General features: G+C 42.7%; 1 protein-coding gene across 1 annotated transcript in view; it reads right to left on the bottom strand.

Annotated features, from left to right (window-relative positions):
• LOC311132813 (melanopsin-A-like) overlaps positions 1 to 27,830 on the bottom strand; it is a gene marked incomplete at both ends in the record, with an annotated part of 39,849 nt that overhangs the window by 11,547 nt on the left and 472 nt on the right. Inside the window, 2 exons of the mRNA XM_084166156.1 lie at positions 2,584 to 2,717; positions 4,933 to 5,069. Of these exons, the coding sequence (XP_084022282.1) occupies positions 2,584 to 2,717; positions 4,933 to 5,069 (271 nt within the window). The remainder of the gene's footprint in view (positions 1 to 2,583; positions 2,718 to 4,932; positions 5,070 to 27,830) is intronic.

The raw sequence follows: 27,830 nt of genomic DNA, 5'->3' as shown, positions 1-27,830 counted from the left end.
GAGCATGATCAGAGAGTATGATAAATGTAGATCTGAGGTCAGTTTTGCCTTTTCCCCTAATACAAACAAAGCTATATATAAAGGTCATCTCTATACAGTATACTGTAGTTAGAAGGTTAGGATGTGGGGAGGGTAATCTGATTCTAGATCAGTGCCTATGGAATGGTGATAGAATCACTACTGTAGGTATTTATCATCAGTCCCTCGCCTGTCCTTCTCTGTGTTTACAAGGTGACCTGCTGTCTACTACACACACATCAGTCATGAGAACAGCACAAACACACACACACACACACAGAGAGACACACACAACACACACAGAGAGACACACAGAGACACACAAACAGACAAACAGCCTTGTAATCACAACAATTTGTCAGCACAGCAATGCGTGTGTGTGTGTGTTTGTTTGTTCACTGCTGAGTGAGATGGTGTATGTCCTCTCCTTCCTAATGATTAGAGTGTCTTCTGTAAGAGACTCATATATGAAACACTTACAGAAGGGTGAAACTAATGAATGAATTGAATATACTGCTCAGAAACACTGAAGTTGTTGTATTTTAGCATAAGTGTGTGTTCATGTGTATTGATCTGTGTTCCTTTGATAAGCTTCATTCTAAACACAGTGTGTGTGTGTTCAAAAGGGCTCTTCTCCTCTAAAAGGAGGATGAGTGGGGAGGCCAATTATTTAGCATCAATACACTGTCATCCCCAGAGAGAGAGAGAGAGAGAGAGAGAGACAGAGACAGAGACAGAGAGAGAGAGAGAGAGAGAGAGAGAGAGAGAGAAGAGAGAGAGAGAGAGAGAGAGAGAGAGAGAGAGAGAGAGAGAGAGAGAGAGAGAGAGAGAGACACACAGAGAGAGAGAGAGAGAGAGAGAGAGAGATATATATATATATATATATAGAGAGAGAGAGAGAGAGAGAGAGAGAGAGAGAGAGAGAGAGAGAGAGAGACAGAGAGAGAGAGACAGAGAGAGAGAGAGAGACAGAGATATATATACAGTGGGGAGAACAAGTATTTGATACACTGCCGATTTTGCAGGTTTTCCTACTTACAAAGCATGTAGAGGTCTGTAATTTTTATCATAGGTACACTTCAACTGTGAGAGACGGAATCTAAAAAAATCCAGAAAATCACATTGTATGATTTTTAAGTAATTAATTTGCATTTTATTGCATGACATACGTATTTGATACATCAGAAAAGCAGAACTTAATATTTGATACAGAAACCTTTGTTTGCAATTACAGAGATCATACGTTTCCTGTAGGTCTTGACCAGGTTTGCACACACTGCAGCAGGGATTTTGGCCCACTCCTCCATACAGACCTTCTCCAGATCCTTCAGGTTTCGGGGCTGTCGCTGGGCAATACGGACTTTCAGCTCCCTCCAAAGATTTTCTATTGGGTTCAGGTCTGGAGACTGGCTAGGCTACTCCAGGACCTTGAGATGCTTCTTACGGAGCCACTCCTTAGTTGCCCTGGCTGTGTGTTTCGGGTTGTTGTCATGCTGGAAGACCCAGCCACAACCCATCTTCAATGCTCTTACTGAGGGAAGGAGGTTGTTGGCCAAGATCTCGCGATACATGGCCCCATCCATCCTCCCCTCAATACGGTGCAGTCGTCCTGTCCCTTTGCAGAAAAGCATCCCCAAAGAATGATGTTTCCACCTCCATGCTTCACAGTTGGGATGGTGTTCTTGGGGTTGTACTCATCCTTCTTCTTCCTCCAAACACGACGAGTGGAGTTTAGACCAAAAAGCTCTATTTTTGTCTCATCAGACCACATGACCGTCTCCCATTCCTCCTCTGGATCATCCAGATGGTCATTGGCAAACTTCAGACGGGCCTGGACATGCGCTGGCTTGAGCAGGGGGACCTTGCGTGCGCTGCAGGATTTTAATCCATGACGGCGTAGTGTGTTACTAATGGTTTTCTTTGAGACTGTGGTCCCAGCTCTCTTCAGGTCATTGACCAGGTCCTGCCGTGTAGTTCTGGGCTGATCCCTCACCTTCCTCATGATCATTGATGCCCCACGAGGTGAGATCTTGCGTGGACAGGTGTCTTTTATACAGGTAACGAGTTCAAACAGGTGCAGTTAATACAGGTAATGAGTGGAGAACAGGAGGGCTTCTTAAATAAAAATTAACAGGTCTGTGAGAGACGGAATTCTTACTGGTTGGTAGGTGATCAAATACTTATGTCATGCAATAAAATGCAAATTATTACTTAAAAATCATACATTGTGATTTTCTGGATTTTTGTTTTAGATTCCGTCTCTCACAGTTGAAGTGTACCTATGATAAAAATTACAGACCTCTACATGCTTTGTAAGTAGGAAAACCTGCAAAATCGGCAGTGTATCAAATACTTGTTCTCCCCACTGTATATATATATATATATATATATATAGAGAGAGAGAGAGAGAGAGAGAGAGAGAGAGAGAGAGAGAGCGACGCCAAACAAAGTAACAGCCGAAGCTGCAGGACTGGATGGACTTCATTAGTTGTCATTAAATGTCTAGGAAGTAATTTGCCCTTCTCTCCCAAGGTGATAACTCCATAATCCCATTTCTACGGTTACCTTTCTCTCCAAAGATCCACCTGTTGTGCATGCTGTTGATGAAGAAGATGGGGGTCTGAGTCACACACATGAGGAAGTCTGTCAATGCCAGGTTAATAATGAACATGTTGGCTGGAGTACGCAAACTCTTACTCCTGGAGAGAGAGAGAGGGAGGGAGGGGCGGGGGGAGAGAGAGAGAGTGGGGATGGGGAGATACAGGTGGAAGGCGAGGGAGCAGAGGGTAGAGTGGAAGAGGAGGAGAAATAGAGGGAGATGGAGAGAGTGGAAGAGAGAGGGGGGAGGGGCAGAGGCAGTGAGAGAGAGGGAAGGAAGGACAATTACATTATTGTTCTTGTTTTCTGTGTCAAGTTATGATACATGACTACATTAACAGTAGCCTCTACAGTGCATTCGGAAAGTATTCAGACCCCTTGACTTTTTCCACATTTTGTTACGTTACAGCCTCATTTGAAAATTGATTAAATACTTTCCCCCCCTCATTAATCTACACACAATACCCCATAATGACAAAGCAAAAACAGGTTTTTAGAAATTTTAGCAAATATATTTAAAATAAAAACCTTGAATATATCATTTATCATTTACTCATTACTTTGTTGAAGAACCTTTGGCAGCGATTACAGCCTCGAGTCTTCTTGGGTTTGACGCTACAAGCTTGGCACACTTGTATTTGGGGAGTTTCTCCCATTCTTCTCTGCAGATCCTTTCAAACTCTTTCAGGTACGATGCGGAGCGTCGCTGTAAAGCTATTTTCAGGCCTCTCCAGAGATGTTCGATCGGGTTCAAGTCCGGGCTCTGGCTGGGCCACTCAAGGACATTCAGAGACTTGTCCCGAAGCCACTCCTGCGTTGTCTTGGCTGTGTGCTTAAGGTCGTTGTCCTGTTGGGAGGTGAACCTTCGCCCCAGTCTGAGGACCTGAGCACTCTGGAGCAGGTTTTTATCAAGGATCTCTCTGTACTTTGCTCCGTTCATCTTTGCCTCGATCCTGACTAGTCTCTCAGTCCCTGCCGCTGAAAAACATCCCCACAGCATGATGCTGCCACCACCATGCTACGCCGTAGGGATGGTGCCAGGTTCCTCCAGACGAGACACTTGGCATTTAGGCCAAAGTGTTCAATCTTGGTTTCATCAGACCAGAGAATCTTGTTTCTCATGGTCTGAGAGTCCTTTAGGTGCCTTTTGGCAAACTCCAAGCGGGCTGTCATGTGCCTTTTACTGAAGAGTGGCTTCCGTCTGGCCACTCTACCATAAAGGCCTGATTGGTGGAGTGCTGCAGAGATGGTTGTCCTTCTGGAAGGTTCTCTGGAGATGGTCACTCTGGAGCTCTTTCAGAGTGACCATCGGGTTCTTGGTCACCTCTGTGACCAAGGCCCTTCTCCCCCGATTGCTCAGTTTGGCAGGGCGGCCAGCTCTAGGAAGAGTCTTGGTGGTTCCAAATTTATTCCATTTAAGAATGATGGAGGCCACTGTGTTCTTGAGGACCTTCAATGCTGCAGAAATGTTTTGGTACCCTTCCCCAGATCTGTGCCTCGACCCAATCCTGTCTCTGAGCTCTACGAAGAATTCCTTCGACGTCATGGCTTGGTTTTTTCTCTGTCAACTGTGGGACCTTATATAGACAGGTGTGTGCCTTTCCAAATCATGTCCAATCAATTGAATTTACCACAAGTGTACTCCAATCAAGTTGTAGAAACATCTCAAGGATGATCAATGGAAACAGGATGCACCTGAGCTCAATTTCGAGTCTCATTGCAAAGGGTCTGAATACTTATTTAAATAAGGTATTTATGTTTTTGTTTTTTTATGAACTTGCAAAAATTTATACAAACCTGTTTTAGCTTAGTCATTATGAGGTATGGTGTGTAGATTGATGAGGAAAATGTTTTATTTAATCCATTTTAGAATAAGGCTGTATCTTAACAAAATGTGGAAAAGGTCAAGGGGTCTGAATACTTTCTGAATGCACTGTATGGCCCTGCTGGTACTGTGGTTATAGCCTGAACACGCATGTGTATGAACATACAACTCATTCAATCACACACACTCATTTAGTTCTACACAAATACACAGAGGCAGAATAACAGTTAGACACTTTGTCACACATACAGTGTCCTTTACACTCATATGAAGGCCTAAAACCTGTGTTATAGCACTATTAGGACATTTATAAGAGCTTGCACCTGTAGAAAGCATTATAGGGCTTTAAAGAAGCATGAAAGCATTCTTATGAAGGCACATACATGTTTTATACAACAACCCTATGAAGGGTAGTATCGGCAGAAAGTGATATAACACCCATATTGATTGGTTGGTTGGTTGGTTGATTTGTTGACTGATTGATCTCGTACCTGCAGAAGGCGTACATGACGAGGAAGTTTCCCACCATGCCCGTGATGCCGACGGCGAGGATGAAGGACCCGAGGGTGTAGTGGTGGTGGTCTGGGACGTCCACCGTTGGGAAGGGCCATCGCGCCAACATGGCAACCTAGAGAGAGAGAGAGAGAGAAAGAGAGAGAGAGATTGCAATTATGAAACCAATAGAAATAACCTCATACTGTGCTATATGCTACATGTTCCTCTGTAGTTACTTTAAGTTAATTGAAAGTTTCACCCAGAAGGTCTTCGTCAGGCTGATTGTAAACGAGGCAGTTGAAATGTTGCAAATAACTATGCCAGCCCATGCCTGGTCTCCCTCACAGCGCCATGATTCTGACTAGCTCAGAGCACATACAACCATGTATTGTATTTCTAAGAATTTATATTCCTTTCATATTACATATTTATACCCAGCAACTGGGATTCTGGGAAATTGAATATGTGCACACTACTTCTGTGGATAATCAAATTATCAAATCATGACATGACTATAAAGCTGTGAATAATCATATAATCAAATCATGACATTTAACAAAAACTGTCATTATGTCTCTCGCTCCCTCTAAAGACCCTCTAACTAACTCAGTGAATTATTAAGTAATAATGCCAGAGAAGCCAGTGTTTGGAAGATATATTGGTATATATTGGCAAACCGTGCCAATATATCCTCCAAACACCGGCTTCGAGAACATTATCACTTTTATGCACCGGGTTACCAACATATTCAAATAACGATTGAAATATTTTCCTTAAAAATGTTATTTTTATGAATTTATTCATAACATTTCATCCTTCCAAGAGATATAGTCCTGACACAAATCTAGGGTTGCTACTCAAGCCGGCTGGTCGTTTGTTCTGTCGGTTCGGTAGCCAGAGATGCGACCCAGTCTTTAAGTATTTTTGTTCTGTATCTATGGGCCCGACCCAGTCATTTGTTCTATATGTTCTATTGCCATACTGGCTGGCAACGTTCTTATCCCTTGCTTGCTAGCTAGCCAACTATGGCTAATTTACAGTCACGTCAAACAGTGCAGCCAGAATAACAACAAAGTAGCTGCATTTGCATTTGTTTAAGCTGTTTTCTCGTGACATTTATTTTGGATACATTCATAAGAACGAGTGAATGATGCGCGATTTCACCTGGCATAGAAAATGTGCTCTCTCGTCAGCTAACACAATCACTTCAGCTAACACAATCACTTCAGCTAACACAATCACTTCAGCTAACACAATCACTTCAAACTGAAGCTGGAAAGTCTGCAAACTAGGTGCATTTTGTTTCGTTATACCTGTTTTCTATTGACATTTCTTTGTTTATACCCATAAAATGATGCTGATTCATGATTTCGACTGGCTGAGAAAAGCTGCCTGCCTGTATGTCTTCTCCTGACCCCTACACGTTCATTACTATGGGACAGCTGGAGAATGAATTTTAATATTGAAGCGATGTTGCAAATGTCAGAGAGACAGACAGCAAGGTTTATACACATCTCCACTATTGAAAACCAAATGTTAGTCTAAAAGAAATGGGAGATAATGTCTAGATGCTTTTTATAGTTGTCACGCCCTGGCTCTGGGGACTCTTATATGTTGAGCCAGGGTGTTAGTTTCTATGTGTAGTGTCTATGTTTTGTTTTCTATGTGTTCTTTTCTAGATTGTGTGTTTCTGTGTTGGCCGGGGTGGTTCCCAATCGGAGGCAGCTGTGTCTTATTGTCTCTGATTTGGAACCATACTTAGGCAGCCTGTTGTGCACTTGATATTTGTGGGATCTTGTTCCGTGTAGGTTTGTGTTTATGACCGAGGACTTCACGTTTCGTTTTGTTGTTTTGTTATTGTTTATAGTACTCAATAAAAGATGTACGCATTTCACGCTGCGCCTTGGTCCACTCATTACGACGGTCGTGACAGAAGATCCCACCAAAGAAGGACCAAGCAGCGTGTCCAGGAGCAGACAGCCTGGACTTGGGAGGAGATCTTGGACGGGAAGGGGTCCTGGACTTGGGAGGAAATCCAGGCCGGAATGGATCGCCGTCCGTGGGAAGAGACTGTGGAGGCGCGCCATAGAGAGGAGCAGCGGCACCAACCGTGCCGACGTCGGACACGCAAGAGGCAACCCCAATAATTTTTTTTGGGGGGGCACACGGCTTGGACGACGGGGCTGCTGGAGGCAGCTACAGGGCGTATCGGCGGATTAGGAGAGGAGGCCACCGGGTTTGGGGGGCTGGAAGGGAGGTTGGTGGAGCCTAGAGGTAGAGCAGAGCCAACTCCCCGTACTCAGGCTAGGCAGCGTGAGACTGGGCAGGTTCCGAGGTTTGAGGAGCTGCGTACTGTGCCGCGAGTGGTCCGGCACAGTCCTGTACGTCCTGTGCTAGCACCACGCACGTGTCGTGCGAAGGTGGGCATGCAGCCAGGACGGAGTGTGCCGGCTCAACGCTCGTGGCCTCCAGTACCCTTCCTCGGTCCCGGATATCCTGCGCCAGTGCCACGTGCTGTAGTGCCAGTACGAGTGCACAGCCCTGTACGTCCTGTGCTGATGCCTCACACAGAGTGTGTAGAGATAGGCATTCAGCCAGGACGGGTTGTGTCAGCTCTTCGCTCCAGACCTCCAGTCCGTCTCCACAGCCCGGTCCGGCCTGTTCCTGCTGCCCGCACCAAGCCAGTGGTGCGCGTCGCCAGCCCGGCCCGGCCTGTTCCTGCCCCTCGCACCAAGCCTGTGGTGCGCGTCGCCAGCCCGGCCCGTTCCTGCTCCCCGCACCAAGCCTATGGTGCATGTTCCCAGTCCAGCCTGGTCCGTTCCGGCTCCCCGCACCAAGCCAGTGGTGCGCGTCGCCAGCCCGGCCCGGCCTGTTCCTGCCCCTCGCACCAAGCCTGTGGTGCGCGTCGCCAGCCCGGCCCGGCCTGTTCCTGCCCCTCGCACCAAGCCTGTGGTGCGCGTCGCCAGCCCGGCCCGGCCTGTTCCTGCTCCCCGCACCAAGCCTGTGGTGCGCGTCGTCAGCCCGGTCCGGCCCGTTCCTGCTCCCCACACCAAGCCAGTGGTGCGCGTCGTCAGCCCGGTCCGGCCCGTTCCTGCTCCTCGCACCAAGCCAGTGGTGCGCGTCGCCAGCCCGGTCCGGCCGGTTCCTGCTCCCCGCACCAAGCCAGTGGTGCGCGTCGTCAGTCCGGCACAGCCCGTGCCTGTTCCACCGGTGCCTGGTCAGGTACCGGTCAGCTGCTCCACACCAGAGCCTAAGCAATTCGCTCCACCGATGTCCAGTCCAGCTCCAGCCAGCGGGGCCAGACCAGACCAGGGGCGCTACGGGGGGGTAGTTAGAGAGTGGTGGTCACGCCCGGAGCCGGATCCGCCTCCAAGGCGGAATGCCCACCCGGCCCCTCCCCTGTTGGGTTTAGTTGGCGCGGTCGCTGTCCGCGGCTTTGGGGGGGGGGGGGTACTGTCACGCCCTGGCTCTGGGGACTCTTATATGTTGAGCCAGGGTGTTAGTTTCTATGTGTAGTGTCTATGTTTTGTTTTCTATGTGTTCTTTTCTAGATCGTGTGTTTCTGTGTTGGCCGGGGTGGTTCCCAATCGGAGGCAGCTGTGTCTTGTTGTCTCTGATTGGGAACCATACTTAGGCAGCCTGTTGTGCACTTGTCATTTGTGGGATCTTGTTCCGTGTAGGTTTGTGTTTATGACCGAGGACTTCACGTTTCGTTTTGTTGTTTTGTTATTGTTTATAGTACTCAATAAAAGATGTACACATTTCACGCTGCGCCTTGGTCCACTCATTACGACGGTCGTGACAATAGTGGAGATCAAGTTTATATATTGCCTCGCTGGGCTGATTAGACAGTGGATTGCGCAGTGAGATGGAACAGAGTAAAAAGGCATTTCAACGTCATAGCTTTAGCCGGTGGAAACTTGTGGAATAGACACCAGCTGGAATGCGATTTTAACCAATCAGCATCCAGGATTAGACCCACCTGTTGTAGAACTGTTTATATTACTTCCATTGTCTAACAAATAGAACACAGTGGGCGTTTGACGGTTCTGTTACCTTCAGATACAATTGTATTCCGACATGAACTGAACCCTCCTCCTCCACTCCTCTACAGTCTGAGGAGTCAAAGGTCATTAACATATCAAATCAAACTTGATTTATAGAGCACATTTCTTACAGAGAATGCATTTCAAAGTGCTTAATAAATGAAATAACTAAAGGTGCGAAAGATAAAAACACAATATATTTCCTCATTTAGACAAATTAAAATTGGAAGACAACAATAAAACAACAGTGGACCTGAGAGACTAAAGCATTCAAATAAATATAAATCAGTAAGATACAATATAAATAAAATAGATAGTATGACTAAAAGCACTCTAAGTAAAAGCACGACTAAAAAGGTGTGTTTTAAGATTATTCTTGAACATGTCGACAGTTTCTGAAGCCCTCAGATCCTCTGGTAGGCTGTTGCAAAGGCCAAGACTGTAGTGGCTGAAGGCAGCCTCACCAAACATTTTGATTCTGACCTTTGGAACAACTAAAAGGCCAAACCCAGATGATCTGAGGGACCGACTGGGTGCATGTCTTAAAAGCAGATAAAGTTGAAGTCGGAAGTTTACATACACTTAGGTTGGAGTCATTAAAACTCATTTTTCAACAACTCCACAAATTTCTTGTTAACAAACTACAGTTTTGGCAAGTCGGTTACGACATCTAACTTTTCAAACAATTGTTTACAGACAGATTATTTCACTTATAATTCACTGTATCACAATTCCAGTGGGTCAGAAGTTTACATACACTAAGTTGACTCTGCCTATATACAGCTTGGAAAATTCCAGAAAACGGTGTCATGGCTTTAGAAGCTTCTGATAGGCTAATTGACATCATTTGAGTCAATTGGAGGTGTACCTGTGGATGTATTTCTAGGCCTACTTTCAAACTCAGTACCTCTTTGCTTGACATCATGGGAAAATCTAAAGAAATCAGCCAAGACCTCAGAAAAAAGAATTGTAGACCTCCACAAGTCTGGTTCATCCTTGGGAGCAATTTCCAAACGCCTGAAGGTACCACGTTCATCAGTAAAAACAATAGTACGCAAGTATAAACACCATGGGACCACGCAGCTGACATCCCGTTCAGGAAGGAGACGCGTTCTGTCTCCTAGAGATGAACGTGCTATGGTGCGAAAAGTGCAAATCAATCCCAGAACAACAGCAAACGACCTTGTGAAGATGCTGGAGGAAACAGGTACAAAAGTATCTATATCCACAGTAAAACGAGTCCTATATTGACATGAACTGAAAGGCCGCTCACAACAAGGAAGAAGCCACTGCTCCAAAACCGCCATAAAAAAGCCAGACTACGGTTTGCAACTGCACTTGGGGACAAAGATCATACTTTTTGGAGAAATGTATTCTGGTCTGATGAAACAAAAATAGAACTGTTTGGCCATAATGACCATCGTTATGTTTGGAGGAAAAAGGGGGACACTTGCAAGCCGAAGAACACCATCCCAACCGTGAAGCACGGGGGTGGCAACATCATGCTGTGGGGGTGCTTTGCTGCAGGAGATACTGGTGCACTTCACAAAATAGATGGCATAATGAGGAAGGAAAAGTATGTGGATATATTGAAGCAACATCTCAAGACATCAGTCAGGAAGTTAAAGCTTGGTCGCAAATGGGTCTTCCAAATGGACAATGACCCCAAGCATCCTTCCAAAGTTGTGGCAAAATGGCTTAAGGACAACAAAGTCAAGGTATTGTAGTGGCCATCACAAAGCCCTGACCTCAATCCTATAGAACATTTGTGGGCAGAACTGAAAATGGAATGGGCCAAAATTCACCCAACTTATTGTGGGAAGCTTGTGGAAGGCTACCCGAAACGTTTGACCCAAGTTAAACAATTTAAAGGCAATGCTACCAAATACTAATTGAGTGTATGTAAACTTCTGACCCACTGGGAATGTGATGAAATAAATAAAAGCTGAAATAAGTCATTCTCTCTACTATTATTCTGACATTTCACATTCTTAAAATAAAGTGGTGATCCTAATTGACCTAAAACAGGGAATATTTACTAGGATTAAATGTCAGGAATTGTGAAAAACTGAGTTTAAATGTATTTGGCTAAGGTGTATGTAAACTTACGACTTCAACTCTATGTCATCGGGTGCAAGGCCCCACATAGCGCTTAAAATATCTATATAGCAATTTTAAAATCAATTCTAAAACGAACAGGCGACAAATGCAGAGACTTTAAAATACGTGTTACGTGTGATCTCCTTCTGGTCTTTGTAAGCACACGTGCTGCTGCATTCTGAATTACTTGGAGTTGGTTAATGTTGTTTTTGGGATGACCAGACAGCATTGCAATAATCAAGCCTGCTAGTGATAAAAGCATGCATTAGTCTTTCAGTGTTGGCCCAGCAGAGAAACGGACACACCGTGGCAATATTTCTTTTGTGATAAAAAACAGATTTTGTCACATTACAGATGCGGGTAAAAAATGTAGGTCAGAGTCTAAAATCACAACTAGGTTTTTAGCTTGGTGTGTTGTTTCTTGTGCCAAGGAATCGTAAAAGTGCTGTCAATTTCTCTGAATTGGCTCTTCGCAACAATAACCAGAACTTCAGTTTTGTTTTTGTTCAGCTGTAGGAAGTTTTGTGCCATCCACATATTTACGTCAGTGATACACTCAACCAGGATGTTAATTGGGATATCACCATCTGAGAACACAGAGTAATACAGCTGTGTATCATCGGCGTACCTAATAATGATGCCTAGGGATGAACTGTAAAAACTAAAAAGTACAGGGCCCAAAATCTATCTTTGAGGGACACCACATGTCACGCCCTGACTCAGGGGACTCGTATATGTTGAGTCAGGGTGTGTATATTCTTTGTTATGTAGTATTTTCTATGTGGGTTCTAGTATGTGTATTTCTATGTTGGCCGGTGTGGTTCCCAATCAGAGGCAGCTGTCGCTCGTTGTCTCTGATTGGGGACCATACTTAGGCAGCCTATTGGCACTGTGTAGTTGTGGGATCTTGTTCCGTGTTAGGTATGTTGTTTGTGTACCTTGGACTTCACGTTTCCTTTCGTTTAGTTAGTTGTTTTGTTGTTGTTTATTCGGTTCAAATAAACATGTATGCATATCACGCTGCGCCTTGGTCTGACCCGTCTATGAACGAACGTGACACCACATAAGATCTCTATTTTTCCTGAGGCATGGTCTCCCAGGGCAACAAAATAATCTCTGTCAGTCAGATACAGTGGGGAGAACAAGTATTTGATACACTGCCAATTTTGCAGGTTTTCCTACTTACAAAGCATGTAGAGGTCTGTAATTTTTATCATAGGTACACTTCAACTGTGAGAGATGGAATCTAAAATCTAAAATCCAGAAAATCACATTGTATGATTTTTAAGTAATTAATTTGCATTTTATTGCATGACATAAGTATTTGATACATCAGAAAAGCAGAACATAATATTTGGTACAGAAACCTTTGTTTGCAATTACAGAGATCATACGTTTCCTGTAGGTCTTGACCAGGTTTGCACACACTGCAGCAGGGATTTTGGCCCACTCCTCCATACAGACCTTCTCCAGATCCTTCAGGTTTCGGGGCTGTCGCTGGGCAATACGGACTTTCAGCTCCCTCCAAAGATTTTCTATTGGGTTCAGGTCTGGAGACTGGCTAGGCCACTCCAGGACCTTGAGATGCTTCTTACGGAGCCACTCCTTAGTTGCCCTGGCTGTGTGTTTCAGGTCGTTGTCATGCTGGAAGACCCAGCCACGACCCATCTTCAATGCTCTTACTGAGGGAAGGAGGTTGTTGGCCAAGATCTCGCGATACATGGCCCCATCCATCCTCCCCTCAATACGGTGCAGTCGTCCTGTCCCCTTTGCAGAAAAGCATCCCCAAAGAATGATGTTTCCACCTCCATGCTTCACGGTTGGGATGGTGTTCTTGGGGTTGTACTCATCCTTCTTCTTCCTCCAAACACGGCAAGTGGAGTTTAGACCAAAAAGCTCTATTTTTGTCTCATCAGACCACATGACCGTCTCCCATTCCTCCTCTGGATCATCCAGATGGTCATTGGCAAACTTTAGACGGGCCTGGACATGCGCTGGCTTGAGCAGGGGGACCTTGCGTGCGCTGCAGGATTTTAATCCATGATGGCGTAGTGTGTTACTAATGGTTTTCTTTGAGACTGTGGTCCCAGCTCTCTTCAGGTCATTGACCAGGTCCTGCCGTGTAGTTCTGGGCTGATCCCTCACCTTCCTCATGATCATTGATGCCCCACGAGGTGAGATCTTGCATGGAGCCCCAGACCGAGGGTGATTGACCGTCATCTTGAACTTCTTCCATTTTCTAATAATTGCGCCAACAGTTGTTGCCTTCTCACCAAGCTACTTGCCTATTGTCCTGTAGCCCATCCCAGCCTTGTGCAGGTCTACAATTGTATCCCTGATGTCCTTACACAGCTCTCTGGTCTTGGCCATTGTGGAGAGGTTGGAGTCTGTTTGATTGAGTGTGTGGACAGGTGTCTTTTATACAGGTAACGGGTTTAAACAGGTGCAGTTAATACAGGTAATGAGTGGAGAACAGGAGGGCTTCTTAAAGAAAAACTAACAGGTCTGTAAGAGCCAGAATTCTTACTGGTTGGTAGGTGATCAAATACTTATTTCATGCAATAAAATGCAAATTAATTACTTAAAAATCATACAATGTGATTTTCTGGATTTTTGTTTTAGATTCCGTTTCTCACAGTTGACGTGTACCTATTATAAGAATTACAGACCTCTACATGCTTTGTAAGTAGGAAAACCTGCAAAATCGGCAGTGTATCAAATACTTGTTCTCCCCACTGTATGTCTTAAATCAGTTCAGTACTGAGCATGAGAGGCCGACCCAATTCTGTAGTCTGTCCAGGAGGATACCATGATCTACACAGAAAAAAATGATGGTTCTAAATAGTACCAGATAGTTCTCTGGCTTGTAACCATAGCGGAAACATTTTCTGATGCTATATAGAACCCTTTTTTGAAGGTTCCATCAAGAACCATGCTCATAAGGTTCTAAATGGAACCTGTATGGTGCTATAAAGAACCCTATCCTAAGGTTATATAAATAACCATTAAAAAAGGTTCTATATACCACCAAAAAAAGGGTTCCACTATGGTTACAACCCTTGTTTATGGTTCTTTATAGAACATTCATGGAGAACGGTTCTATAAAGAACCTTTCTCAATCTGAAAGGTTCTTTGTAAAGCCTTTTGATCCTGAGGAGTGAATTAATAATATAATATAATAATAATATGCCATTTAGCAGACGCTTTTATCCAAAGTGACTTACAGTCATGCGTGCATACATTTTTGTGTATGGGTGGTCCCGGGGTTCGAACCCACTACCCTGGCGTTACAAGCGCCGTGCTCTACCAGCTGAGCTACAGAGGACCACAATTAAGACTGATTTTGTCAACCATTCTCAAGTGACACAAGGCCATACGTGAATCTTCACAAGACACCATCATTGGCCATAGTCATATATAATATATATATCATAACACAACAGATGAGATAAACTGGAATGTCACTCTCACTCATGGTTGCACAAAAAGAGCTGTGAACAAACCATGCCCCCAAATATTATAAAGACACGTTTTATTATAATTTATTTTAATCCACTACATTTTATTTATCACTAAAAGAGCAAAGAACCCTTTTGTGAACTGTAAAGAACCATTGAAGAGCTCAAAGGGTTCTTTGAGTCAGTATGGTTCCACATAGAACCATCACCCTTTCCAAAGAACCCCTGAGGAACCCTCTTTTTGTGTGTGTTCTATAGTATGCAAAGCTGTATTTAAGCCAATGAGTAGAAGACAGAGAGCTTTTTAGCATCAGTGTTCATCCTAAAGTCATTCACCATTTTGACAAGTGCAGTCTCTTTGCTTTGGTGGGTACGAAAACAAGATTGGAATTTTTCCAAAACATAATCACTGCTGACCTGTTCTGACCTCTAGGAAGAACTAGGGTCAATGCACTCTGTCTCCATGGATACACACACACAAGTGCACACATAAACACATACACACATCCTTCTGTGTTAGAGTAGGCAGGGTGCCTGTGAATGAGTCAGTCAGCTGTGAAGGTGCTGAAATCAATTTCCAATATCTGTGTGTTTGTCTGAGGAAGAGCTGCAGGGCTGAGGGGACAAGGACAACTATTGTTGGCCCTCTTTTCCATTCTGTCGCTAAAACAATCCCTGCTCTCTGTAATATCTAGGAGTTCAGCCGGAACTCACCCACTTCCTCTATTTAATCCCTCTGTGTGTGTGTCTGTGCGTGTGTCTGTGTGTGTGTTTGCGCACGTGCATGCACGTGTGTATCGTCAACTGCCCCACATCTGTGTCCTTCCGTTCAAACGATAAAAAAGCAGTCACCTGCCACTTGTTTTGGTAAACAGCTGAGGGTTGGGGCTTGAATATTATGACCCCTCTCAAATTCATAAACGGAGCTATGGATGCAGGGACTGACCATCCATGAGATCGAAATGATAGTTTTAACCATGTTTGGAGGCTATAGTGTTTGTTTACGTTGACTTTCTTTGGAAACATTGGAGTAAAAAAAGCTTATATTTTGTGTTTGACAGTTGAACTAAGCTCATGAGGCATTTATAAGTTATATTCTTCAAGAATCAAAGTCAATATATCATTAATTTAACAGTCCAAAAATTGATGTAGCAACTGCAGAATGCCCATTTAAAGCCACAGTAGAAACTCTAAAGACACTCTAAAGACAACGTACTGACTGTCTGTCTGTGTCTGTGTCTGTGTGTGTGTGTGTGTGTTACAATTAGGGTTAGAATTAAGGTTAGGGTTACGGTTTAGGTTTAGGGGTTAGGGTTAGGTTTAGTTTTAGGGTTAGGGGTTTGGGGTTAAGGTTAGGGTTAATGTTAGGGTTAGGGTTAGGGAAAATAGGATTTTGAATGGGAATAATTGTTTTGGTCCCCACAAGGATAGTAAAACAAATGTGTGTGTGTGTGTGTGTGTGTGTGTGTGTGTGTGTGTGTGTGTGGTTTTACTATCCTTGTGGGTACCAGAAGTCCTCACAAGGATAGTAAAACAAGAAACATTCAGACAATTGGTGACGTTTCACTGGTCCCCACAAGGAACAAGGTTAGTTTAGGCTTAGGTTTAGGGTAAGGGTTACAATTAGAGTTCGGGTTAGAATTAGGGTTAGGGGTTAGTAGTTAAGGTTAGGTTTAGGGTTAAGGGTTAAGGGTTAAGGGTTAAGGGTTAAGGTTTGTTGTCAGGGGGGCCCATCTGACCACACTATATATTCATACACCAGACAGAGTACGGGGCTGGGACTGTGTGTGTGTGTGTGTGTGTGTGCAGGTTTGGGTAGGTTACTTTTTAAATGTAATCTGTTACAGTTAATAGTTACCTGTCCAAAATTGTAATCAGTAATGTAACTTCCGTTTTACACAAACTCAGTGATGTAATTGGATTACTTTCAGTTACTTTGGGATTACTTTCCCCTTAAGAGGCATTAGAAGAAGACAAAAAGGATCCATCAAAAGCATTTGGTGTGTCATCATAGTGGTCTCTGATTGGTGGTCATCATTAGGTGTGTCATCATAGTGGTCTCTGATTGGTGGTCATCAATAGGTGTGTCATCACAGTGGTCTCTGATTGGTGGTCATCATTAGGTGTGTCAACATAGTGGTCTCTGATTGGTGGTAATCATTAGGTGTGTCATCATAGTGGTCTCTGATTGGTGGTCATCATTAGGTATGTCATCACAGTGGTCTCTGATTGGTGGTCATCATTAGGTGTCATCATAGTGGTCTCTGATTGGTGGTTATCATTAGGTGTGTCATCATAGTGGTCTCTGATTGGTGGTCATCATTAGGTGTGTCATCATAGTGGTCTCTGATTGGTGGTCATCATTAGATGTGTCATCATAATGGTCTCTGATTGGTGGTCATCATTAGCTGTGTCATCATAGTGGTCTCTGATTGGTGGTCATCATTAGGTGTGTCATCATAGTGGTCTCTAATTGGTGGTCATCATTAGGTATGTCATCACAGTGGTCTCTGATTGGTGGTCATCATTAGGTGTCATCATAGTGGTCTCTGATTGGTGGTCATCATTAGGTGTGTCATCATAGTGGTCTCTGATTGGTGGTCATCATTAGGTGTGTCATCATAGTGGTCTCTGATTGGTGGTCATCATTAGATGTGTCATCATAGTGGTCTCTGATTGGTGGTCATCATTAGGTGTGTCATTATAGTGGTCTCTGATTGGTGGTCATCATTAGGTGTGTCATCACAGTGGTCTCTGATTGGTGGTCATCATTAGGTGTCATGATAATGGTCTCTGATTGGTGGTCATCATTAGCTGTGTCATCATAGTGGTCTCTGATTGGTGGTCATCATTAGGTGTGTCATCATAGTGGTCTCTGATTGGTGGTCATCATTAGGTGTGTCATCACAGTGGTCTCTGATTGGTGGTCAACATTAGGTGTGTCATCATAGTGGTCTCTGATTGGTGGTCATCATTAGATGTGTCATCATAGTGGTCTCTGATTGGTGGTCATCATTAGGTGTGTCATCATAGTGGTCTCTGATTGGTGGTCATCATTAGGTGTGTCATCATAGTGGTCTCTGACTTCTGGTCAGACTCTCTCAGGTGGAACAAATTTAAACTTGCACCTTTTTTCAATGCTGATTTGAATGTCATTGAGAAAACAGAAAGCTGTCAACATTTTCCCCTGCAAACACCCTTTCTGAGTTTGAAAGTAAAACCAATAACTAAATCATCTAGTTTTTCAAAAGTATCTATAATCTGATTAGAATATTTTTGCTGGTAATTTCACTGATTGCAGTTACAGTTTTTTGTAATCAGATTACATGTAATCAGTTACTCCCCAACCCTGTGCGTGCGTGATTGCCTGTGTCTGTGTGCACTGTGAATGCATGCGTGTGTGTTTTTCCTTGTCAGCAGGTAGCTAATGTTAGTGTGTGAGCTGCCAAAATGCTAATTAGCAGAGACAAATGGAGGAACAAGAGGAGCAGGAAGTAGAGCAGGAAGTAGAGCAGGAAGGAGGAAGAGAAGAAGAGGATGATGATTGATGGACCTGAAGTTGTACTGTCACACTGTTGCAACCCCAACCTCTTTAACCTGTACCTAACACCTACCCTAAACTTGACCACCCAGGGGTTATGACCCAATCTTAACCCGTCGAGGTTCTTGCGTCACTGAAAGCCTTATTTTTTACAAGTAAATGTCATGTTTATGAGACATGTTCCTTTTGGCACTGGTTATTTCTTTGTTCCAAAAATCCAATGTTTGTGGCTGTTGGATGAATGTCAAATATCAACCTGAGGTTAAGTTGCCAAACACACGCACACACAACCAGTGAATGTAGCCCGAGAGACGAGGTATGCAGTAGGGCTTCAGTCTGTCAGTCACGCACAGTGAAACGTATGTTTTGTGCTTTTTAACACCAAAACTATTGGCAACTGAGCTGCCACCAACACAAAGGAGACGGAACCTTAGCTTTGATGGAGTATTGAAACACATCATCCTGAAATGTTTTGGAACATTACATGGTGTGTTGTAACACCTGCTGGACGAAAAGGGTCCATATCAGGGAATATCTTTACTTGACACGTTATATATATTCTAGAGAATACAGAACATGCCCAATGCATATTTTGAGTTTTGTGGATATGCACCATATCCTGATATGGACTCATTCGATATCCTGAGATATGCAACATCCTATTTTCTCTCTTCATGTTGACAAATACTGACTTTATACATCGCATATCTGTGTTTTCTCAGCACATTCAATATATTAAGCTATATTGATTCCAGATATGCTTCTCTTGGTTGATGTTCATATCCGGATCTTGATATGCTTTTTGATATGCTGAAAATAAGGACGATTTCTGATGCATTTCTGAGTTTTCAGCACATGCTCAATAATTTGACAAATATGAAATCCATATTTTTCTTTCATGCACAAATCATTTTTGGATTCCCTCTGGATATCATACATGGTGTAGCCCATATGGACATCTTATTTTCTCTATATGTTGACAAATACTGACAGTAGGCCTACATAGGATCCAGATATGCATTTTGATATGCTAAATAAGTTGCATTTCTGATGCTTATTTGGGTTTTGAGGACATGCTCAATCATTTGACATATTCATTGGAATATGTGATTCTTCCAACTGTCATTTTTTGAATTTTGGTGCCACAAATGAGTGTGTAAATGGAGAAACAAGTGTGAAGCTGTTCAGAAAATACCTCAAAGAAGTTAACGCTAAAGTGAGTTGCTAATTTGAGATATGTTTTATTTATCTTAGCAACTAGAATCAAGAACATTAACTAATTTGACCAGTAGCCAGTAGGGTTACCTAGCTAGCTAGGCTTCATAGGGGGATTAAAGGGAACTGGTAGCCTAGCTAGCTAATAAATAACAAAATTGCCTTCCTTCAGGGATTTTTTTTATACCCTCTATCAAGCCTCAAGGTGACAGCTAACATTTTAAAATGTTTATTTTGTGTTACTGGTTAATATAAGCGAACTAGCTAGCTAACTAGCTAGCAACTTGGCTATCTAGCTAAATTAGTTCCAGTTAGTTTTCTCGTCATGAATGAAGCAGGTAGAGTAGCTACCTTGTGGTATGGTTATGTGAAATGACAATGTTTTCTTGAAATATCGACACAATTTTTATTAATGACTTATGCATTGACAGTTTGGAGTGGATCACAGACCAACAATACCACCACAATGGGTCTGGACTGCGAGGGACCACCACTGATGAAACAATCTGCACCCATCACATCATCCATAATAACAAACAGGGCAGGCAGGGGTATTGAGGGTGTGCAACTTTTATTTTCTGTTAAATAAATAAAATAAATGTTCACAAAGATTTGCCTACGTTTGCATCACTACAGAAGACGTGTTGTGATTGGAGCTCTGGATTTGCTATGCTGCATTTTTTAAACAGAAATAGCAGAGATGTGCTTTGGAAATAGCAACTTGGTTCAATATGACGATGTTTGCCTTTCCGTGCCTTGTATAGCCAGATATGTCACCTTCATATGAAGAGGCACAATGATTTAGTCGCTAGACATTTCATGAATCGAATTTAGCCCATTTTCGATCAGACATACGAGGATGAGTAAAGTGCCTATAGAAAGTCTACACCCCCATTTTGTTGTGTCAGTGCCTCAGAGTTTCATGCATTTAAATAAGGATTTTATCTGCACACAATACTCAACAGCTTTTAGGGGAATTGTATTTTTCTTGTAAAAAAAAAAAAGGATATAAATAATACAAAACTGAAATATCCCCCTGAGTTAATACTTGGTGGAAGCACCTTTGGCAGCAATTACAGCTGTGAGTCTGTTGGGATAGGTCTATACCAACTTTGCACACGTAGATTTGGCTATATTTGACCATTCTACTTTACAAAACTGTTCAAGCTCTGTCACGTTCCTTGGGGAGACAGCAATCTTCAAGTCATTCCACACATTTTCGATTGGATTTAGGTCTGGGCTCTGACTGGGCCACTCAAGGACTTTTACCTTTATATTCCTCAGCCACTCCACTGTAGCTTTGGCTGTGTGCTTCGGGTCATTGTCATGCTGAAAGGTGAACTTCCGTCCCAGTTTCAGCAAGTTTTCATCAAGGACTTTTCTGTACATTGCTCCATTTATTTTTCCTTCTATACTGATAATGCTGCCACCACCATGTTTCACAGTAGGGATGGTGTTCCTTGGGTGATGTGCCGTGTTGGGTTTGCACAAAACGTGACACTTTGCATTTAGGCCAAAAAGTTCAATTTTAGTTTTGTCAGAAAAAGTCACAACTTTTTGCCACATGGCTACAGAATCTCCAGTGTTTTTTTTTGCATACTTCAAACGGGATTCAAGGTGGGCTTTCTTGAGTAATGGCGTCCTTCTTGCCACTCTAGAATACATGCCAGATTTGTGGAGTGCTTGGGATATTGTTGTCACATGCACACTTTGACCAGTCTTGGCAAGAAAAGCCTGTAACTCTTTCAAAGTTGCCATTGGACACTTGCTAGCCTCTCTGATCAGCCTCCTACTGGCTCAGTCATCCAGTTTGGAGGGACGATCTAGGCAGGGTCTTGATGGTGCCATACACCTTCCACTTTTTAATAATTCCCTTGACCGTGCTCCAAGGGATATTCAAGGCCTTTGAAATCTTTTAATATCCATCCCATTTTTTATTTAAAATTTTTTAATTTTTGTGGAGTGTGCAGAGGAATGGGGTGACATGGGAGAACTTGGGAAGGCGGGCTGCAGTGTTCTGGATAAATTGCAGGGGTTTGATGGCACAAGCGGGGAGCCCAGCCAATAGCGAGTTACAGGACCTGCGCCGCTTCCTGTGTGTGGTAGGGTCGTCCTCTACGGATGTTGTAGAACATGAGCCTGCAGGAGTGAGTCACTGCTTTGATGTTTGCAGAGAACAACAGGCTGTTGTCCAGGGTCATACAAAGGTTCTTTGCACTCTGACAAACCATGGAGTTGTGAACCGTGATGGAGAGGTCTTTGAGTGGGCAGGCCTTCCTTGGGAGAAAGAGCAGTGCCGTCTTGTCGAGGATGAGCTTAAGGAGGTGGACCGACATCCAAGCTGAGATCTGCCAGGCACGCAGAGATGCATGTCGCCACCTGGGTGTTAGAAGGGGGGAAGGAGAAAAGTAGTTGAGTGTCATCTGCATAGGGGACCCATAATAAATACAAATAGTAATGATAGGAGAGACCATGTGACGATACGACAGAGCCGAGTGACTTGGTGTATAGAGAGAAGAGGAGAGGGCCTAGAACCATGCCCTGGGTGACACCAATTACTGAGAGTACATGGTGCAGACACAGATCCTCTCCACGTCACCTGGTAGGAGTGGCCTGCCAGGTAGGATGCAATCCAAGTGTGCCGATCCTGAGACGCCCAGCCCTGAGAGGGTGGAGAGGAGGATCTGATGGTTCACGGTGTCAAAGGCAGCAAATAGATCTAGGAGGATGAGAACAGAGGATAGAGATTTAGCTTTGGTAGTGCGGAGAGCCTCCGTGACAGAGAGAAGAGCAGTCTCAGCTGATTGACCCGTCTTGAAGCTTGAATGGTTAGGGTCAAGAAGATAGTTCTGAGAGAGATAGTGAGAGAGTTGGTCAGAGACAGCGCGCTCAAGTGTTTTGGAAAGAAAAGAAAGAAGGGACACCGGTCTGTAGTTTTTGACATCAGAGGAGGGGAATGACTCGGGCCATTTTGAATGACGCAGTCAGGGATGAGTTGATGAGGGAAGTGATGAATGGGAGGTCTCCAGAGATGCCTTTCCACAACTTTGTCCCGGAGTTCTTTTGAAAGCTCCCTGGCTCATGGTTGTGTGTTTGCTTTGCAATTCACTACCCAGCAGTGGGAACCTACAGGAACTGCTGAATTTATCCAGAAATCATGTGAATCACTACAATTTAGCACAGATGGAGGCCAATTAAGTTGGTGTGTGATTCTGAAGGTGATTGGTTATATACACCTGAGCTCTTTTAGGATTGCTATTACAAGGGTTGTGGACACTTATCCAGCTATTTCATTTTTTTTTTTTATTAATTCAAAAAAGACATTCAGAATATTATTTTCACTTGGAAGTTGTGGGGTAGGATGTGTAGATCAATGGGATATATTTGTTTTAATGCATTTAAATTCCAGGCTATAAGGCAAAAAAGGGGACATTTTAAAAGGGGGGTGTACACTTTCTATAGGCACTGTATTAAAATATCTATGATTCACATATCATGTAAGGCTATCTATTGAAATGATATATTATTATTTTTTATACGGATACATAAATGATCAGGTAATGGCTACAGATATTATACATTTCAGAAAATATGTTGATTAGTTCATGTCTAAGTATAAAGGTTTAGATATGTCATCATGTTGACACACCCTATCCGGAGTTAGAATATTCTACAAATATGCAAGTGGGTGCACGCGATCAGGTGCGTGTCTTGAACGTATCTCACCCCAGAAATCTCCCTGGACTCATACGGTAGCAGGGGGATTTTAGAGGTCTGGATTGGATGCATGTAGATACTGTGTCATTACGGAGAATATCCTAGCTCTTTATATGAAATGAAGCACATTTGTATCTGGAGCATGTCTTCTCCTTATATCTAATAAAATGTCAGATATCCAGAAATATATAGATAAAAATATCCCCTGATATTTACCCTTTTTTCCCAGTGACCATTTAATCAAGTGTTATGCAACACCTTGCCAGGGACTGGGAGCACTACCCAGAAAAAGGTTGAAAACACTATTTTGGTGTTTCGAGTTCTGTTCAATGCAGAATTAGATTTCTTCTCTTTTTAGTGTTGTTTTATCTCTCTAAAGCCTCTAAACACTTTTATAGTGTTTTAAATCCAGTGTAGTGCAGAATTATATGACTTTTCCTGAAGTATTTTCATGTTTAACATTGATTTATGTATCTGATAATTTGCCTGTTTAACCTATTTTAGCAGGAATTGTTGAGCACCACACTCAATCCACCAGCAGTAACTAGTGGTTTAACACCACACATTGCAGGATAATATACTTCTCTCTAAAGTCAAAAGTTGGAAATGTGGGAATGGGTGGTCTAATCATTGAACGCAATTTTGACTGACGGTTTTGGTATCCATTCATCATGATTACGCCAACAAGCTGCTTGATACTAATATAGAAGTATACTTCATTTCTACAAACATTCATACAACATTGTGTAAAATAATCATAAAGTCCTCCAAAAAGTATTACTCATTATCCTCAAGAAACAGAGCCACATGTTAAGATAGTGTCACGCCCTGGCTCTGGGGACTCTTATATGTTGAGCCAGGGTGTTAGTTTATATGTGTAGTGTCTATGTTTTGTTTTCTATGTGTTCTTTTCTAGATCATGTGTTTCTGTGTTGGCCGGGGTGGTTCCCAATCGGAGGCAGCTGTGTCTTGTTGTCTCTGATTGGGAACCATACTTAGGCAGCCTGTTGTGTACTTGTCATTTGTGGGATCTTGTTCCGTGTAGGTTTGTGTTTGTTAACCGAGGACTTCACGTTTCGTTTTGTTGTATTGTGTATTAAGTACTATTAAAAGTATGTACCAGGGGCGGTGTGTTCATTAGGGCGATATGGGCGACGCACTGCCAAACGGGAAAAGGAAGGGATTTTTTTTCTAATCAATTATATCACGGCAACAGTAGTTATCAGTGTTCTAATCTAGACGTCTGATCTGCCACTAAATGTCCAATCAGGCTAAAGTCGTGCTTCAAATGGCCCCGCCCCTTTTGGGGCGATTTCAGTCAGGTTGAAAATCGCCCCAGAAGTCTCTCATAGACTCTCATGTAAAATCTTTTTTTTTCAAATATCAAAGCTTTCAATACAATCTCTATGGGTTCCGGGAGGGCTTGCACTTACGCGCTTTCGTCATACTTAACATAACCATGAACGTAACTAAGAAAAGAGCGGGTAGCAGCGTCAATCAATTCACGTACTACTGTCAAGATGGCTAGCGTTCAGTGCAACTCGATTGTCTCTTTGAAAGAAGTTCCTTTTTGTCGGCGAACAAATCAAGATAAATTGTCAACGAAACAATTAGGACCTCCCAGACCAAATTTAATAATTCAACAGGTTTCTACTAAAGGGGGAAAGTCCTACACCCGAGGATTTTCCAAAAATTGGTACGAACGAAAAACCTGGCTAGCAGGCTGCGATGTAGCTAATGCAGTCTTCTGCTACCCCTGCTTACTCTTTCACCCTGAAGGCGGCACGGCAGACAGCACCGCTTGGACAGCGACTGGTGTAACGGACATGCACCATCTTTCAGAAAAGATTAAGAAACATGAGCTGTCAAAGACCCACATGGATAGCTGTTTGAGATTGTCTGCTTTGGGGAGAGTGAACATTGCCACTCAACTGGATGAGGGATACAGGCTAGCTGTCCGCCGCCACAACGATGAGGTTAGCAAGAACCGCCACATCCTCAGCCGGCTAATCCAGTGTGTGAAGTTTTGCGGAGTGTTTGAGTTAGCTTTGCGAGGCAAAGATGAAACTGAGGGCTCCACCAACCCTGGTATTTTTCTTGGACTTGTCAACTTTGTGGCACAATTAGATGAGGTGTTTTATGGAAATGCATATTGTTTATGCAGTGTTGAGGAATGTGAAAGAACACCCTTGATTATTTTTACTGTGATAACTTATTTTGCTTTTGTAAGCCAACACTTTTGAGATCAGTCAATAAATGCTTCTGGTATTGACTTATATGCTGCCCCTGTCTTCATGTTGTTGCTGGACATATCTTTTTTAAAATGTGTGTAGGTCACCTAAATCATCAGAAAAATGGCCCCCCCCTGAGAATTTTTTCAGGAGCCGCCACTGGTATGTACGTATATCACGCTGCGCCTTGGTCCACTTATTACGACGATCGTGACAGATAGGAAGTGCAAGGAGACTAAAACCAGACTTCCAATGTGTTCAATCACAAAATGTGTTCTATCTTTCGTTATCCTCATAAAAGATACTTACATTTTTTTAGCAAAATATTAAGTTGTATTTATTCCGAAATATTTTGGTAAAATGAAATTAACAAGTCATTGAAACAACTTGCATTCATTTTTTTTGAGTCAATTTCAATTCACCCCAGTTCAATTTCACCAATGAAGATGGAATTCCACAAAAACTATTCTCCACAGGCCCTCATCAATCAATCAACATTTAGGCTATAAACATTTGCATTTCTTAACCATTTGGTTGAAAGAGAGACAGTCTGCAAAAATATAAATAAAAATGCTTCCTTTGACATACACTGAAACCCCAAGAAGTGTTTTCGCAACACTCTTAAAAACACCAATATTCAGATTGAAGAACCACTTTGGGTGTTTCAGAGTACTTCTATTCTGTTTAAAAAACACTTTCTGTGTATCATAACACTTACATTGGGTTTACATTCAAACATCCTCCAAACACCAGATCTCAGGTTAGGGGCACTACTTTTTATGGTTTAATTTCACAATCATGATGTTTTGAGTCTTTCTATTTGTACATTGTACAGGAGACATCTATTACATGAGACTAAACCACCTCATGGTAACCCAAACTAAAAGTAACCTGAGGTGGGTACAGAGGAGACAGAAGGAGATGATCTCAGACATGAAATAAAAAACAACATGTTTTAAACCTGACCCTGATTTCATTACCTGGATGTAACCCATAACCCTGACTCTTTACAGGTCATGTCCATAATAACTATGTAGAAGTTGGTAGATAGATGAGTATCCTTTTACTGTATTACAGTATATCAATAAAGAACTCAGCTGCAGGCCTTTCATTTTATTTGGTTTATTAGGATCTCCATTAGCTTTTGCACAAGCAGCAGCTACTCTTCCTGGGGTCCACAAAACACTGATACACTGATACACAAGGACAGTCACACAAATTCAAAACGCAACGGCATACAAACAATACAACAAAACAAATAATGTTTGTGTTAGAGTGTCTGTTCTGTGTGTGTTTGTATGTGTGTCCCCTCACAGTCCCTGCCGTTCCATGAGATGTTGTTTCATCCATTTTTTAAATGTAATATAGCTGTTTGCTTGAATACAAACAGCTTTCGCACGCAGGCACACACACACTGTCGATAGTGGAACAGACTGTACTGGGAAAGCACCAACCCTCTACATTAATTAGCATATCATATAATTTATTTGGTTCATTATTTATTGATTTGTGCATCATTTGGAAAACACAGATTGGTCATTGAGGAACTCAACTTGAGTAACCCTCATTAAGCTACAAAAGTGTCTCTTCTCGACCTGTGTTGACAATACAACAGAACAGATTAACCGGAATTACACTTACTCTCACGGGTGGTCAAAAATAACGATCTAAAAGCCACACCAATACTGAGCCACGCTTCCAGTCTTCTGATCTGACCCGGTGGATCATAGCTCACTAACCCAACTAAGTCACCCAACTGGCTTGGTCAAAAATAACCCAATGTGTGTTCTGTCCACTATTTACCCCACTTTTTATTGAGTGTACATTAGCCTATGGTGCGCTCCTGGATGGCTCCTGGGTGATTCCTAGTCTCTCTCTCTCTCTCTCTCTCGTGTTCATTCATTCAGCCTATGATATGATATGCATTTCTCACGTTGTCATGTGTTGTCTGCATGTTATTTGGTTAGCCCATACATTTATTTTAGGTATAAATACAGTTGATTGAATCACTTAAATTATTCTGTTAAAAGACGGAAAATCCACAGTGTGCTTTAGTAGGCTATTATTTATAACATTAAAAAAACATGTGCTATAAATCTCAAAGGTTCTTTGTAGATCCTTTTGAGTAGCAATACCGTTTTTTTTTGTGTGTGTATTCTGGTTAGCCATATGATATTGTTAAAATTCCTTAGGTGTTATTATTATGTTGTTAATTGACAAGTTCTCAATTTACACAAGGCCATACCTGAGGTTTTCACAAGACACCATAACTGGCCATAGTCACGTTTAACATTTAATGGCATAACACAACAGATTAGAGAAACTGGAATAACACTCTCACAAAAAGAGCTGTGCACAAACCACTCTTCAAAATATTCGAATGACCCACCCCTGCCCCTACATTTAAATGATCACTAAAAGAGAAAATAGCCCTTTCTGAACTGCTAAGAACCGTTGAAGGGCTCAAATGACTCTTTAAATCATTATGGTTCCACATAGAACCATCACCCTTGTAAAGAACCCTGTTTTCTTAGTGTGTAGGCTATTGTTAAAGCACAACAAAACACCTCTCAATGGGAGAGGAGA

This window comes from Coregonus lavaretus (genome assembly GCF_964263955.1).
Source record: "Coregonus lavaretus genome assembly, chromosome: 1".
NCBI lineage: Eukaryota > Metazoa > Chordata > Actinopteri > Salmoniformes > Salmonidae > Coregonus > Coregonus lavaretus.
Note: the sequence above shows the minus strand (reverse complement) of the source record. Positions and strands in the feature narration are given on the sequence as shown.